The sequence below is a fragment of the Mauremys mutica genome, chromosome 12 (assembly GCF_020497125.1).
Source record: "Mauremys mutica isolate MM-2020 ecotype Southern chromosome 12, ASM2049712v1, whole genome shotgun sequence".
Taxonomy (NCBI): domain Eukaryota; kingdom Metazoa; phylum Chordata; order Testudines; family Geoemydidae; genus Mauremys; species Mauremys mutica.
Genome location: NC_059083.1, coordinates 921,712 through 936,121, shown reverse-complemented (window position 1 = coordinate 936,121; position 14,410 = coordinate 921,712). Strand labels below are relative to the sequence as shown.

Below are 14,410 nucleotides of genomic sequence, written 5' to 3'. Positions count from 1 at the left end.
AATATGTGGCGGAGCCAGGCCTGCATCATGCTCACAGACTATTCCTTAGCTCTCAGCCAGGAGGTTCAAAATCCTGAGCTGTTGAGAATCTCTTTCCTATTCCAGTAATGAACTGGGCTGATACACCTCAATAACAACCCACAGCCAGAGGCGGGTTAAGGTTTCCTGGGGCCTTGGGCCAGAACGAGTGGGGGGGCCCACCTCACCCCTTCTGCCTGCAGCCCTGCCCCTGTTCCCCCCCTTCTACCTGCAGCCCTGCTCAGGGCCCTACCCCATTCTGCCCCTGCCCCGTTCCACCCCCCCACTGCCGTCCTGTAGCCCATTTGCTCCTTTCTCGTCTCCCCCCACTGCAGCCCCAAGACCAGAGAAAATCTGTTCCCTCCCCAGCACACGCACGGCCCCAGGACCACGGTGGGCAGTGAGAGCTTCCCCCACCCTGAGGCCATGGCAAGGAGCTAGAGCTCCTCCAGTCCCAGAGCCACAGCCGGGGTTCAGGTGCTGGGGCTTCCCCACCTGCCTGGTGCTTCCGCTGGGGAGCAGGGTCTGGGCACTGGGGCTTCCCCCGACACTCCTGCCAGGGAGCAGGGTCAGGATGCAGGGGCACCCATTTTTCCAGAGCGCCCGCAATTGGCTAATCTGCTACTGCGGACAAGACTCCTCCCCAGTGTTTCCTTCAGCCAACAAAATTGAGGTGAAGATGTTACTCTCCTTCTACTTTAGAGAAAAAAGGTGATTAGGTCACTTTAGGAAAAGAGCTTGTCGTTAATCTAGACATATGGGGGTTGGGGAGAGGAATGGTTTGGGTTAAGGCTACGATTCAGTCACGGGTATTTTTAGTAAAGTCACAGAAAGGTCACGGGCAATAAACCAAAGGTCATGGGCATGACCTGTCCATGTGCCAGTGCAGTGTGATCCTGGGGGCCAGCTGCTTGGGCGGCCCTGAGCTCAGCCGGCCTGGCCACTGCAGAGGTCGCAGGGTCTCTCACCTCCAGGAGCGACACAGAGCCCTAGCAATGGGCCAGTCTCAGCAGCGAAGGGGCTGAGCGGCAGCGGGCCCGCGGCCATGCTTAGAGCGGGGTCACCGGACGCACGGAAACGTGAGCGGCACAAGCACGAGTTCAGCACCAGCCCCCGAATTAAGTCCCCCCCGGGGCCGGGCTCTTTGCTGGGGCGTCTCCCGCCCCCACGCAGCAAAGGGACGCGCCTGCAGCGCCGAGCGCCCACGAGCGACTGGGAGCAGCTGGGGGAGCCGCGTCACAAGGCAGCCTGGCCCCCCCTCTGTGACGTCAGAGAATTTCTGCTCCTCCCCCGGCCCCTCCCGCGGCCCAGCCCGGCTGATCCCCCCGCCCCCGCGCGCTCGCGCCGCCTTCCCCGCCCCGTCGGGTCGCGAACTGGCGTCGAGCCAGCGGCTGCGCTGGGAGCAGCCCCGCGGCCCGGCTCAGGGCCGCCCGGAGGAGGGGGGCAAGTGGGGCCGTTTGCCCCAGGCCCCGGGTCTTGCAGGGGCCCCCACAACCCGAGAGCAGCTAAGGGGGAACCGGGGGGGGGCGCCGCTCCCCCACTGAGCACATCCCCCTAGAGCGGCCTGAGCGGGACTTGGTAAGAAGGTGGCAAGGTCTGGAATCCCCACCCCGCAGAGCACGGCACTGCTGATTGGCTGCCGGGGCCGATTGAGCCGCTCCCATTGGGCCTCCAGCAGCCAGGCCCCGCCCCCTCATCACGTTGCGGGGGAGGGGCTGTGCGCTGGCTGCGGAATTAATTTGGGCTCCGGAGGCAGCCGGGGCTGGAGCTGCGCGGTGGTGAGAGGAGTCCCGGGGAGCGGGGGGAGGGGTGGCTGGTTCGGGGGAGGGGCCGGGGCAGTCAGAGAGGAGGGGGTGGATGGTTTGTGGGGGGCTGGGGCAGTCGGAGCGGGGGGGGGGGGATGGTTGGGGGGGTAGTCGGGGGGGGAGAGGGAGGGGTGGATGGTTCGGGGGAGGGGCTGGGGCAGTCGGGGAGGGGCTGGGGCAGTCGGGGAGGAGGGGGAGGGGTGGATGGTTTGGGGGAGGGGCTGGGGCAGTCGGGGAGGAGGGGGAGGGGTGGATGGTTTGGGGGAGGGGCTGGGGCAGTCGGGGAGGAGGGGGAGGGGTGGATGGTTCAGGGGGGCTGGGGCAGGCAGGGAGCCGGGGGAGGGGTGTCTGTTTCGGGGGGGGGGGAGAGGGGTTGGGGCAGTCAGGGAGCGGGGGGAGGGGTGGATGGTTCGGGGGGAGAGGGGCTGGGGCAGTCAGGGAGCGGGGGGAGGGGTGGATGGTTGGGGGGTGGGAGAGGGGCTGGGGCAGTCAGGGAGCCGGGGGGGGGTGAGATGGGAGGAAGTCTGGGTGTCTCTCCAACAGCAAAACACAAGCCTAGAAAAGCAGCCTTCAGTGGGAAGTGCTCTCCGCTGGCCCGGGCAGCCTGCACGGCCCCCAGCCTGCTTGCCTGAGCTGTATCATTAATGCAGTTTAGTTGGAAGATGCAGCCTGAGTGATTTAAAGGCCCCGACGGCTGCTGAAAGAGCTGGGAAAGTTGCAAACTGTCTCTGCTGGGCTTTTCATCTGGGTTATACAATGCAAACCTGCCTGAGGCACCGCACCAGAGCTATGTATTGAGGCAGGCCATGCAGCTCACAGCTTAAGCTCTTCTAAGCTTGCAGCCATGGCAAAGGATTTGGGAGCAGGTAACAATTCTGTGTGGGTAAGAGATTTTCATTTCCTGGGCCCTGCTACCCAATGGGCAGGGCCCCACAGGGAGACTGAGTGAGTAGCCTGGCTTGTCCTCTGCAATCCCTTCCCTGCTTCTTTCCCTTGTGTTTGCAACATGCTGCATCCGAACCCACCCTCACACCCAGGCCTTCCCTCCAGAGACCCAGCCGCCTGGCTTCTCCTCCTGCCTCACTTTCTTCTTCTCTCCCCCTCTGTGGTTTTTCTCCATGCCCCGTCCCTTGTCTGTGCTCCCTCTCCACCCCATGCACTGGATTAAGCACGTCTCTGCCTCTCTTGTTTATGGGCTCTGTGCTGGGATGGCAGAGGCAGTACTATTGTTGTGGTCTCTGCTAGGTCTGTTGGGATCAGACTCTAAAATCAAACGCTCCCTTCGCTAGCAGTATCCCTCCGCCTGCTCGCAAAGGCTTCTGGCTAAACATTAAATCCCGGTGCTAGGGCAGAAGCAGCTACCCATGTACCCTCAATGGCAGGAGCTGTGTGTGGTTCCTCGCCCCCCCCCCCCCCCCCCACACACACTTTGGTTTAAGGGATGTGTCTTGGTGTATATTGGGGGTCTTGTCAGGGGGCGGGGAGGGGTTTGATGGGGCGTGGGAGTCCTGGCAGTCTGTCTGGGGGCAGGGGTGTGGATAAGGGTCATGGCAGTCGGGGGACAGGTAGGAGGTAGGGTCCTAGGGGGGCAGTTAGGGACAAGGGTCCCAGGAGGGGACAGTCAGGGGACAAGGAGTGGGGGGATGTTGGGGGTTCTGAGGGGGGCAAGAAGTGGGAGGGAGTGGATGTAATTAGTAATTTGATATGTTGAGTGGAGCCTTTTTTTGTGTGTTCGTTCCCCCTGCTGTTAGAACCTGCCTACGCCACTGCCCACAAGAATATATTATTCTATAGTATTACAGCTTTTTTTTATGGAAGGGGCCCCCAAAATTGCTTTGCCCCAGGCCCCCTGAATCCTTTGGGCGGCCCTGAGGCGAAGACAAACAAATGCGGCTTGAGAACACACGCAGGCTGTTTATTTTGTCAGCATCCCATACGTAAAATTTATAATTTGTGTTTAACAGTCAGAGAAAGCTTTAACTTCTTGAATCTTAACATCTACTGTCATTAATGATTGTCAGGCCCTCTCATTGGCTGAACCTCCCCCAACTTTCCAGAAATATGAACATTTAAATAGACACAAATAGAAAAAAAAATGCTTAAAACGAAACCAGTGTTATGCATGGAAATTACAACTTGAAGACTGCCAAGCTTTGCTGTAGGTACTGGGTTAAGGAGTGGGGCTTTTTTTAATCTATATGGCTACTGGGGCCATCATGCCCTTCATAGCTTGTGTAGGCTGGGCACCAGCGACTCCTTGCATTCCTCCAGTCCCCAGAAACAGGCAAATTAGGGATTAGTGGCACTGTTGGGGCCTCTCTCCACCCCTTCAGCCTGCAGTGCCCCTCGCTCCCCCCAGCGCTCCTGCCGGGGAGCAGGGGCTTCCTGAGGGTATGTCCACAGTGCAGCGGGGAGTGAGAGTCTCAGCTTGGGTACACAAACATGCTAAAAATAGTCTCATCTTCGCTGCAGCCCCAACCCCAGCCCCAACTGCACCATCTACAGAGCTATTTTTAGCATAAGTCCATGGACCCTCTTCTGGGCCGCTCGCTCCCAGATGTGGTGTAGACACAGCCAGTACATCCACCATCACTTGCTCGTCCTAAGGCGTGCGAGCTCGGGACTCCCATCTAATCATTTTGCCCCCAGAGCTCTCAAAGCACATCACAGAGTTCAGTGTCATTACAACATTGTATAGGTGGAGAAACTGAGGCACGGCACAAGAAAGGGATTTGCTCCAGGTCACGTGACCAAGCCAGGAATAGAATACACCTTTCCTGGTTTCCTCTCTAGCCACTGGGCATCCGCACACAGACACATGCACACAGACAGACACACACACACACACTGCTCCCAGCAGCACTAGGGAACAAAGGGACTAGATCAAGGACTCAAATTCCCTTATTTTGGCAACTGTTGCGCCGCATCAGCTTAGAGGAAGAGGGCAGAGTCTCTATATAAAGACCTTTGAATTCATCCTCATGGGGCAGGAGCGCTTTCCTGGGCACTGACGTTCTCATTTCTTCACACCGTGACAGCGTCTTTCTGGCAAATCCACTTGAATTCGGCGCTGCAGGTTTCCGAGTTGATCCGGTTCCCCTTTACCACCCCGCAGCTGTTGGATGCAACAGGACCCGAGACCGGGAACCTGCAGAGCGAAGGAGAAAGGTAGTGATAGATGGATTAGAGAGACCCTCCTTTCGCAGTGATGGGACGTTGGGATAGGGGCCTTGATGATAGTGTAACCCATGGCTGAGTGCCTCTACTAATCTCATGGGCTGGCTCCTTATCTCAAGCTGTAACAGCTCTTGCTTTTAGCTCTGAAGGTCCCCAGTTCAGTCCCCGGGCTGTCAGCCATCACAGCAAAACCTCCCAGGACAGGAACTGAGTTAGGCTGTCTCAACATCCGTCTTCCCCCATTCTGATAACCACTCCCCATTATTAGGGCCCCACAAGCCTCCGGGGAGATCCTGGCCCCCCTTGAAGTCACTGGGAGCTTTGCCAGGATCATTTCACTTCTGCTTTCTTCTTGTGGCCGATTCCTCTCTTGCTCACTACCAGTTTAACAACACGGATGCCCAGATCCACAAAGGTATTTCAGCTCCTAACTCTCATTGAATTCAATGAAAGTTTGCACTCCTTGCGTTGATCATTATAAAGCTTCTGTAGCCAATGGTATTAGTTTATTGCTCATTTCTTCTATGGTTATAATCAACTAGCAGGTTATGTCGTATATAATCATTGTATGCTCAATAGAGTTAAGTGGTAGGATAAGAATGATTAGTATCTGGAAGGGTTAATTATGTATTCGGTATTTAAGTAACAAGGGCTGAAACACACAGCTGCAGGCTGAGGCCTGCAAGATTTTAGCTTAGCTGTTGGTGTAAAGAAATGCTGACATAAGCAAGTGACCGAAGAACAACCCAATGTCCTAAGATTATGGAAAAAGTGGTATCAAGTGGTGTCATTGTGAAAATCTAGCTGGAAGATTAATTTTAAATCATAAAAATGCTGTAAAGGCACATCTGTTTCCAACATGTATCTTAACCACAGGACACAGGTTGTGCATCAATGCTAGTGAGAATAGAGAGAACCTACACGACCTATAGAAAGCGGGGTACTGTATGTTTCTAGAGGACATCAGACCAATAAGGAAAAAGAGGGTTGACACTTTTATGGGCATGCACAGAATGTAGGTATAGATCGAATCACATAAGGAAGATGCCCAGAGCAGGAAAATTGAGCTCCTTATGGGAAACTCCAGCAGGAACCATCCCTCGGTTGATGGGCAATCCATGTGAGACCCATCAGTCCCTAACACTACTGTTAAGGTTGTGAGTATATTTGTAACTTGTGCATATGTCTGTGTAGAATTTCTATATGCAGGGATCTTCATAACCTTCATAAAATTTGTAAAACAGAGACACTTTGTACTTGTGAATGAATGTCTGTGTGGTCACTGCCCTTGGTCTTTATTCGTTCCTAGAGACTCTAAATCTGTAGCAAGTAGCAGAGGTGACTTTCACTCCATCGAAACTGTAGGGACCACATCTGAACGCACAGTGGCATAATACCACATTACAAAACTTACTCAAAATAAAATACAAGGCTACACTGCTATCTCTTCAGCTAACCAAAGAAAAGGTGAAGAGGTGACTTGATACCTACATGGGGAACAAATGTTTAATAACGCGTTCTTCAATCTAGCAGAGGAAGGTCTAACACAACCCAGTGGCTGGAAGTTGAAGTGAGACAAATTTAATCTGGAAATAAGGCATACATTTGTTAACAGTGAGGGTAATTAACCACTGGTAGAATAACTCAAGGTTCATGGTGGACTCTCCATCTCTGACCATTTTTAAATTGAGTGGATGTGTTTCTAAAATATCTGCTCTGGGGTTTATTTTGGGGGCAGTTCTCTGGCTTGTGTTTATATAGCAGGTCAGATTATATGATTACACTGGTGGTCCCTTCTGGCCTTGGACTCTATGAAGATGGGGAAACTGAGGCACAATGGGGTGAAGAGGTTTACTCAGCCTGGGACTAGAAATCAGGGCTCTTAATTCCTAATCCTCTCCTTGTTTTATTATCAGACCTTGCTGTCTCCCAGAGTTGGGACTAGAACCCAGATGGGCTAATCCAAGGCCCTGGAATCAGTAGGAGCCAAAGGAGAAACAAAGGAGCCCTGATTTATAGCCCAGTTGCAGAGCAGATGGTTGATTTAAGAACATTTGAATCACAGCTACGACCAAGTCGTCCATGAAACCTGAGCCCCTGCTGGGATGCTAGGAGAGATTCCTTTCCAAACACGCACAGCCCTGCACTACAGCTCTGTGGAATCTGAGCCCAAATGTGCAAACTTCAGAATGAGCAAATCATAGAACTGGAAGGGACCTCGAGAGGTCGTCTAGCCCAGCCCCCTGCACTCGTGGCAGGACTATTATCTAGATCATCCCTGACAGGTGTTTGTCTGACCTGCTCTTAAAAACCTCCAATGACAAAGTCTCCACAACCTCCCTAGGCAATTTATTCCAGTGCTTAACCACCCTGACAGTTAGGAAGTTTTTCATAATGTCCAACTTAAACATCCCTTGCTGAAATTTAAGACCACTGCTTCTTGTCCTATCCTCAAAGGTAAAGGAAAACAATAGTTCTCTGTTTCTCCTTGTAACAATCTTTTATATACTTGAAAACAGATATCACCTCTCAGTCTTCTATTCTCCAGATTAAACAAACCCAATATTTTCAATCCTCCCTCATAGATCATGTTTTCTAGACCTTTAATGATGCTCTTCTCTGGACTTTGTCCACATCTTTCCTGAAATGTGGCACCCAGAACTGGACACAATACTCCAGTTGAGGCCTAATCGGCACGGAGTAGAGCAGAAGAATTACTTCTCGTGATTTGCTTACAACAATCCTGCTAATACATCCCAGAAGGATGTTCTCGTTTTTTGCAACAGTGTTACACTGTTGACTCATATTTAGCTTGTGATTGACTATGACCCCAACATCCCTTTCCACAGTGCTCCTTCCTAGGCAGTCATTTCCCATTTTGTATGTGTGCAACTGATTGTTCCTTCCTAACAAATCAACAAATGCAGAGGAAAAATATAACTTAGCCACAGTGAATCTGCAGGCAACACTCACAATGTTTGATTTAAAGGGGAGCCGTCCACCCAGGTCCAGTTTCCAGTGTGGGATGTGTTGTTCAGGCCGATCCAGATGTGGTTTGTACCGTCTGTGATAGTGTTTATGAAATCCTGGGTGTAAAGCAAGCAGCTGGGTGACTCTCACACAGTCTTACACTCCCTGCATATACAGAGACACACACACCCCCTGCCACCCCCACCTCACCAGGAGATCTATCAGAGACCCAAAACATGCAAGGAAAATGAATTCTGACCCAATGAGGCCAGCACACTGCATGATACCCTCTCACTGGAGAGCTTCAGTGGTACTGAAGAATAGACCTGTTTCCCTGAGAGTTGCTGAGTGGTAAAGGAGTACAAAATTAGTGGCACTACATTAATTCACACCAGCTGGAGAACTGGCCTTGTGTATTTCACTTTACCATCTCCTCTTGGTCCTGGATCACGAGCATTTGTGAATTCCTCAATTCACAGTCCTTCTGGCTCGCATTCCAAATCTGGCTCCTTTTAGAATCCCAGTAGCACTTTCCCTTGTGCGCCTGCCAGTCCTTGGGGCAGAGTGCGCACCTGGCTCCCACTGGAAGAAGAAACAGAGACGAACTCACATAAAGCCAATATTTTTTTCCCAAGCCATTCAAAAGCCCTAGCCCTCAGTGGGCGCTAGGGGCCAGATTCCCAGCTGGTGTTGGTCAGCATGGAGCACATCAATTTACACCAGCTCCGGATCTTGCCCTAGAGCAACATAAATTACTATCCGATTTTGCCATGGGGGGGGGGGGGAGGGAGAGAAATTTATTTCTCCCCTTTTCTCATAACTCAGAAAGAGCTGCAGGGATTTCACTCAAACTCCCTGCACGCACCGACCCCATATGATATAATAAATATTTGTCACAGACCAAGAAAATGAAGTTTGACCCTGGAAGTTGAATAGGGTGACCAGACGTCCCGATTTTAGGGTCTTTTTCTTATATAGGCTCCTATTACCTTCCCATTCCCATCCTGATTTTTCACATTTGCTGTCTGGTCACCCTAAAGTTGAATCTCAGAGTGTTTGCTGGCTCTAATTACGGTGCGGGGTGAGCTGTAGAGTGAGAACTACCCCCATGTGACCACTAGAGGTCACTGCTGCCATTAACACAGGTGAGTACTGGGGGGTCTGGGTACGTCGCAGGTCTCTGCTGAATATAGGATTGTTATTGAATTGGTTAGTTGTATTGCAGTAGCCCGAGCTGGGCACTAAACAAACACGGCACAAGACGACAGTCCCCACCCGCAAAGGGTATTTTTGTTATCTGCATTTTAGTAACACCTAAAGGCCACGCTGCCTTTATTTAGGGGAACTTGACTGCTACTCAAGAGATCTTGAGTTCTGCCACTGAGCTGCTGGGTGACCTTGGGCAAGTCACTTCTGGTTCCCCTCCTGCCCTGTTTAGGTTGCAAACTCTGCCAGGCAGGGACTGTCTGTTAGTGTGTGTCTGTGCAGCACCCGTCACAGCGGGGCCCTGATCTCAGCTGGGGCAGGGACTGTCTGGGCCTCCATGTGCTACTCTAATGGACATAGTGACAGTCTCTACCCCAAAAGCTCAGTCTAAATAGAGAAAACATCCAAAGAAACGATCAATATCCATATTGTACAGAAGGGGAAACTGAGACCCGAGAGATGCAGTGATTTGCCCAGGCTCAGACAGGGAGTCTGAGACAGAGCCAGGCGTTGTACCCAGCTTTGCTGTGTCCCACTCTGGCATGTGAGCAGTGAGCTTTTCCAGCAGATGTTGAATGTCCATAGTCATTCCACGTCCCCCCTGGCTCCCAAGATTCCCCAGCTCAGGTATTTCCCAGACTCCGAGCCCGGCATGGAAATCAGTTCAGAGACAGCCTGAGCTGAGATTACCTGCAGGGCCGCTCCGGGCTGGGTCACACAGACTCTGCCTGAGACGAGATATGAAGGCCTCCTGCTGGATGTCGCATTTGCCGCTGCAACTGGCCTGTCCAGCCTGGAAACCTTCCAAAAAGCACCAGTGCAGAGGGAGGTTAGGAAAGAGCTTCCTTACACACCATAAGGAGTTAGGTCACATTTCATAGCACCATGGGCAGGGAAGAGAGAAGGGGAATGAATCTGGGCCCAGTTCCCCATTGTCCTGCACCTTGTGGTGTCATTTACACTAGTGCAGATTGCCGCCATCTGCTCTGGTAGCAGAGCGAGTAAATACCATCGTATTGTCTGTGCTTTTTTTAAATTATTTTTTTCAATTAAATACCAAAAAAAACCCCACAACCCAAACCAGTTTTTCACTTCTGTTTCCCTTTCCCCTTCTTTTTCCCCTCCTCCATTTTCTCATTAAAAAGGGCTGAGGGAAGGAAAAAAGGGGAAAGAATGGGAAAAATATTTTCAAATGTTTAGTTAAAAACCCCAGGAAATTTAAAAAGTTTAGCCAAAGCCTTTGTAAAAAAAAAAAAAAAGTTCAATTAACAAAAAAATTGGACAAAAAAAAAAAAAAGGCAAGCTGGTGCATTTAGTAACACTTTGCGCTTGTTTTCCCACTGGAGTGAATGGCTGGGCAGCAGGGAACCAGACCCATGGAGACAGGTTTCAGAGGGGTAGCCATGTTAGACTGTATCCGCAAAAACAACGAGTCCTTGTGGCACCTTAAAAACGAACACATTTTTGGGGGCATAAGCTTTCGTGGGCTAAAGCCTGCTTCATGAGCTGTATCGAGTCAGACCCATGGAGGTGAGCTGGTCTGGAGAACATGGTGGGAACAGCCCCATTCATGCCCCCACTGGAGAAGATGAACCATAGCTGGTGGGAGAATTGAAGAAAATTGCCACTGTAGGCAAGAGGCCTGATTCTCACTTACCCGGTTCCTGCACTTGCAATAGGCACCGAGGTAGAAGGGTTACAGACATAAGAGCTGCCATATTGAGTCAGACCAATGACCCATCTAGCCCAGTATCTGTCTCTGACAGTGGGGGACAGGTGGGGTCCCAGAGGACGTCTAAAGGGTAGAGCTGTGGGTTAAACATCCCCAGGGCCTGGAGGAAGCCAGCGCCTGTGCCAGATACTTACCCCAGACATGCTGAGCAATCACAGCCAACACCAGGAGGACACACACAGCCCCTAGAACTCCCACAGCAACTTTATAACCGTCGAAGACGGGAGGAGAGCCTGTAAAAATTCAAACGTGGGGAAACCGTTTCAGTGAAGGATAAAAGTAGCCATGGAGGGATTTCCTGCTAAACCTACCAACCGGATTGTTGTACTAATCTTGGTCCATTCCCTGCAATTTCCACACCTAAAGTTTTGTTGGCCTCACTTGCAGGGTTAGCGCGACCATCGCAGTGTAAGATCTTTGGGGTAGGAGTTGGGTTACACAATTAATAGAAGTAATACAGTAGCACCTAGAAGGCCCAGCTGAGATCAGGGTTCCATTGTGCCGGGCGCTGCACAGACACACAGGGAGAAACAGGCCCTGCCCAGAGGATCACCTTCTATAATTAGACTAGACAGACAAAGGGGAAAAAGAGGCACAGAGGCTTGACCAAGTTCACAAGCAGGGACCTAACCCAGGTCCCCTGGCTTTTACCCTACCCAGTACACCATGGCACGCTAGAGAGATATACTGCTATTTCAGGCCAGGCCAGCCAACAGTTCTTAACAACTTTTTTTCCAATTACTGTCAAGAGAATCAGCAGACAATACAATTAAGCAGCAGGAGTGTAGGTGTTGTCACACTGGATCAGAGCATGGGTCCATCTTATACAGTCTCCTGTCTCGGATAGGGACCAGTACCAGATGCAGTCAAAGGTGGTATAAGAACCCCATCGCTATAGCAACCAGTCTGGATGCCAAGAGCTCTGATGCTTACCCAGCTCCCTGACCAGTCTCCTTTACTGGTCTCTGTGGCGCTATTCTGAACAGCCGCCACAATAATTTTATACCATCGAAAGCGCTGTCAGAAAAACACTTGTTCACTCCCTCTTGGAGCTGTTGAAAAAAAATGTTGCAGCCATGTCAGAAAATGTGGATGAGTTTTTCATGAGTGTTTATGAAAGGGAACTAAAAAGGGCCAAAGTGGCGTTTGAAAAGCAAAGCACTAACAGTGTCAAATCAACAAGATGCTTTAAATAGAGCAGAAGCAGGAACAATCTCTGCAAGAATAAGTTAGTCTGCTGGATAACCGTGATTTTAAGGAAGATAAGGACATTTCTGAGAAGCTAAATATCTTTCTTTGCATCAGTCTTCACTACAAAGGGCGTGGGGTGGATTCCTACTCTAGCTCTGCTCTTTGCTGATAATAATGTTGAGTTCCGATCAGAGCCTGAGAAACAAAAAGAGGAAATTGATCATTTAAAAAAAGTCATAAAATCACTCAACTGTGGTTGAGAATGTTAACCTCTTTTCTTTTTAAATGGCACTTTTCTGTTTTGAACCAAAGCCCTCTGTCCGACTCTGCTGATCTGAAATTGGGACTGAAAGAGATTTTGCAGAACAACAAACAGGCAAAAAACATTTTTTGTCTTCACATTTCTGATCCCTTTTTTTAAACTGCAGGAGTTTGGGGAAAAAAATCAAAATATTTTTGCAAAAAATTCCATGTTTGAAGCGGGGCAAAAAAGGCCATTTTTTCCCAAGGAAAACCTGTTTCAAAGGTTTCAATAACCTTTGGTTGTGCCCTCACTGAAACCTAAAGGGCAGACGCCCTTACCGAGTGGACAGTGTAGATTGGTTTATAGAGCAGTACCTTGGCTCCGGTGCTGAGATGGCTGGGTTGAGATTATCCTCTTCGTCATGATAGCGTAACCATTTTCATCCTCCATCTTCTGATGCCTGTGTCGGGTTTGGTTTCTAACAGAGGATTGAAGAATAAGAAGAGAAGCCTGTGGATTCCGGCTGGTCCCCACAAGCCTATAGAGGAAGTACTGGCTCCTCCCCAAGAATCAGGTGTGAAACCACAACATGCAGAAATGCTGGTGTCTGATGGATCCAGGCATGACAGTGGAGCCAGATGCTAAGGAGGTATGGGCAGGTGTCACATGGCCATATTCCCGACCTCGGGGGCCAGATGTTCTTTGGGAATAAGGCAGCGTAGCTCTGCTGAATTCAGTAGAGCTGTATACTGACTGACACGTGCTGGGAGTCTGCCCCATTGACTCCAACAGAGCTAGAGTCGATTCACCCCAGCCAAGAATCTCGTCACATGGACTCCAGTGGAGCTACGGCCCATTGACCCCTGCTGAGGATCTGGGCCCACTGACGCCAATTGTGTGACAGATGATTGACACCTGCTGGGAATCTGGGCCCATTGACTCCAATGGAGCTATGGACGATTGACACCTGCTGGGGATCTGGGGCCATTGACTCCAATGGAGCTATGGACAATTGACACCTGCTGGGGATCTGGGCACATTGACTCCAATGGAGCTATGGACGATTGACACCTGTTGGGGATCTTGGCACATTGACACCAGTTGAGTGACAGACTATTGACTCCTGCTGGGGATCTGGGCACATTGACTCCAGTGGAGCTATGGATGATTGACACCAATGTAGTGACAGCCGATTGACACCAGCTTGAGATCTGCCCCATTGATGCCAGTAGAGTTATAGGCGATTTATACCAGGTGGGGATCAGGTTCAGAGCAGTTTGTGGGGAGGAGACCTTGATAAGAACTAGCTGATAAGAACGGTCATACTGACTCAACCCAATGGTCCATCTAGCCCAGTATCCCGTCTCTGACAGTGCTCACTGTCAGATGCTTCAGAGGGAGTGAACATAACAGGGCAATTTATTGAGTGATCCATCTCCTGTCATCCTGTCCCTGCTTCTGGCAGGCAGAGGCTAGGGACACCCAGACCAGGGGGGTTATATCCTCAGCCATCTTGGCTAATGGCCATTGATGGAGCCAGAGGTGAAAGTGGGCCAGTGTAGCACTCCGGTATGAGCCAGCACATGGCCTGCACGCACACAGCCGACTTTTGGCTCCCTACCGTCAGTGGCATTGTCAGAACCTACCGGCAGAGTGCCGATGGGGGGGGGGGGAAAGAAAAAGGGGCAGCTGCCCCAGACCCCAGCTTTGGGGGCCCCTGTGGAGCCCAGGGCAGCCCGGGGGGCTAGTGGGGGACCTGCTTCCAGCTGGGAACAGGGGTCGAGCCCATCCCTGCACTGACTAGCAGCAGTAGGAAGAGGGGCAACCCAGCCCCAGCCGCTTCCCGGCCCCGGCACTCACCGGCAGTGGCAGGAAGTGGAATGTCGCAGCTGGGAGCTGGTAGAGTGGAGGGGGCTGGGTCTGGGTCTTTCTGCTTCCCCCCCCCCCCCCCCCATCATCAGTGGTAAGGCTGCTGGGCCCCATGCAGGGTGCACCGGTAAGTCTTGGCATCTACTTTCACTCCTAGTTTAATTCATTTTGAACCCTGTTATACTTCCGGCCTCCACC

The 14,410-nt window shown here is 51.4% G+C and overlaps 1 protein-coding gene across 1 annotated transcript; it reads right to left on the bottom strand.

Moving 5' to 3' along the window:
* Positions 1-4,075: 4,075 nt before the first annotated feature.
* Positions 4,076-12,882, bottom strand: LOC123345372 (killer cell lectin-like receptor subfamily F member 1). The gene is made up of 6 exons (XM_044982170.1): positions 12,718-12,882; positions 11,043-11,141; positions 9,867-9,977; positions 8,398-8,552; positions 7,974-8,086; positions 4,076-4,971 (listed from the first exon to the last, which is right to left on the bottom strand). Exons 1-6 carry the CDS (start codon positions 12,791-12,793, stop codon positions 4,848-4,850), a joined length of 678 nt encoding a protein of 225 aa, XP_044838105.1. The 5' UTR covers positions 12,794-12,882; the 3' UTR covers positions 4,076-4,847.
* Positions 12,883-14,410: the final 1,528 nt, after the last annotated feature.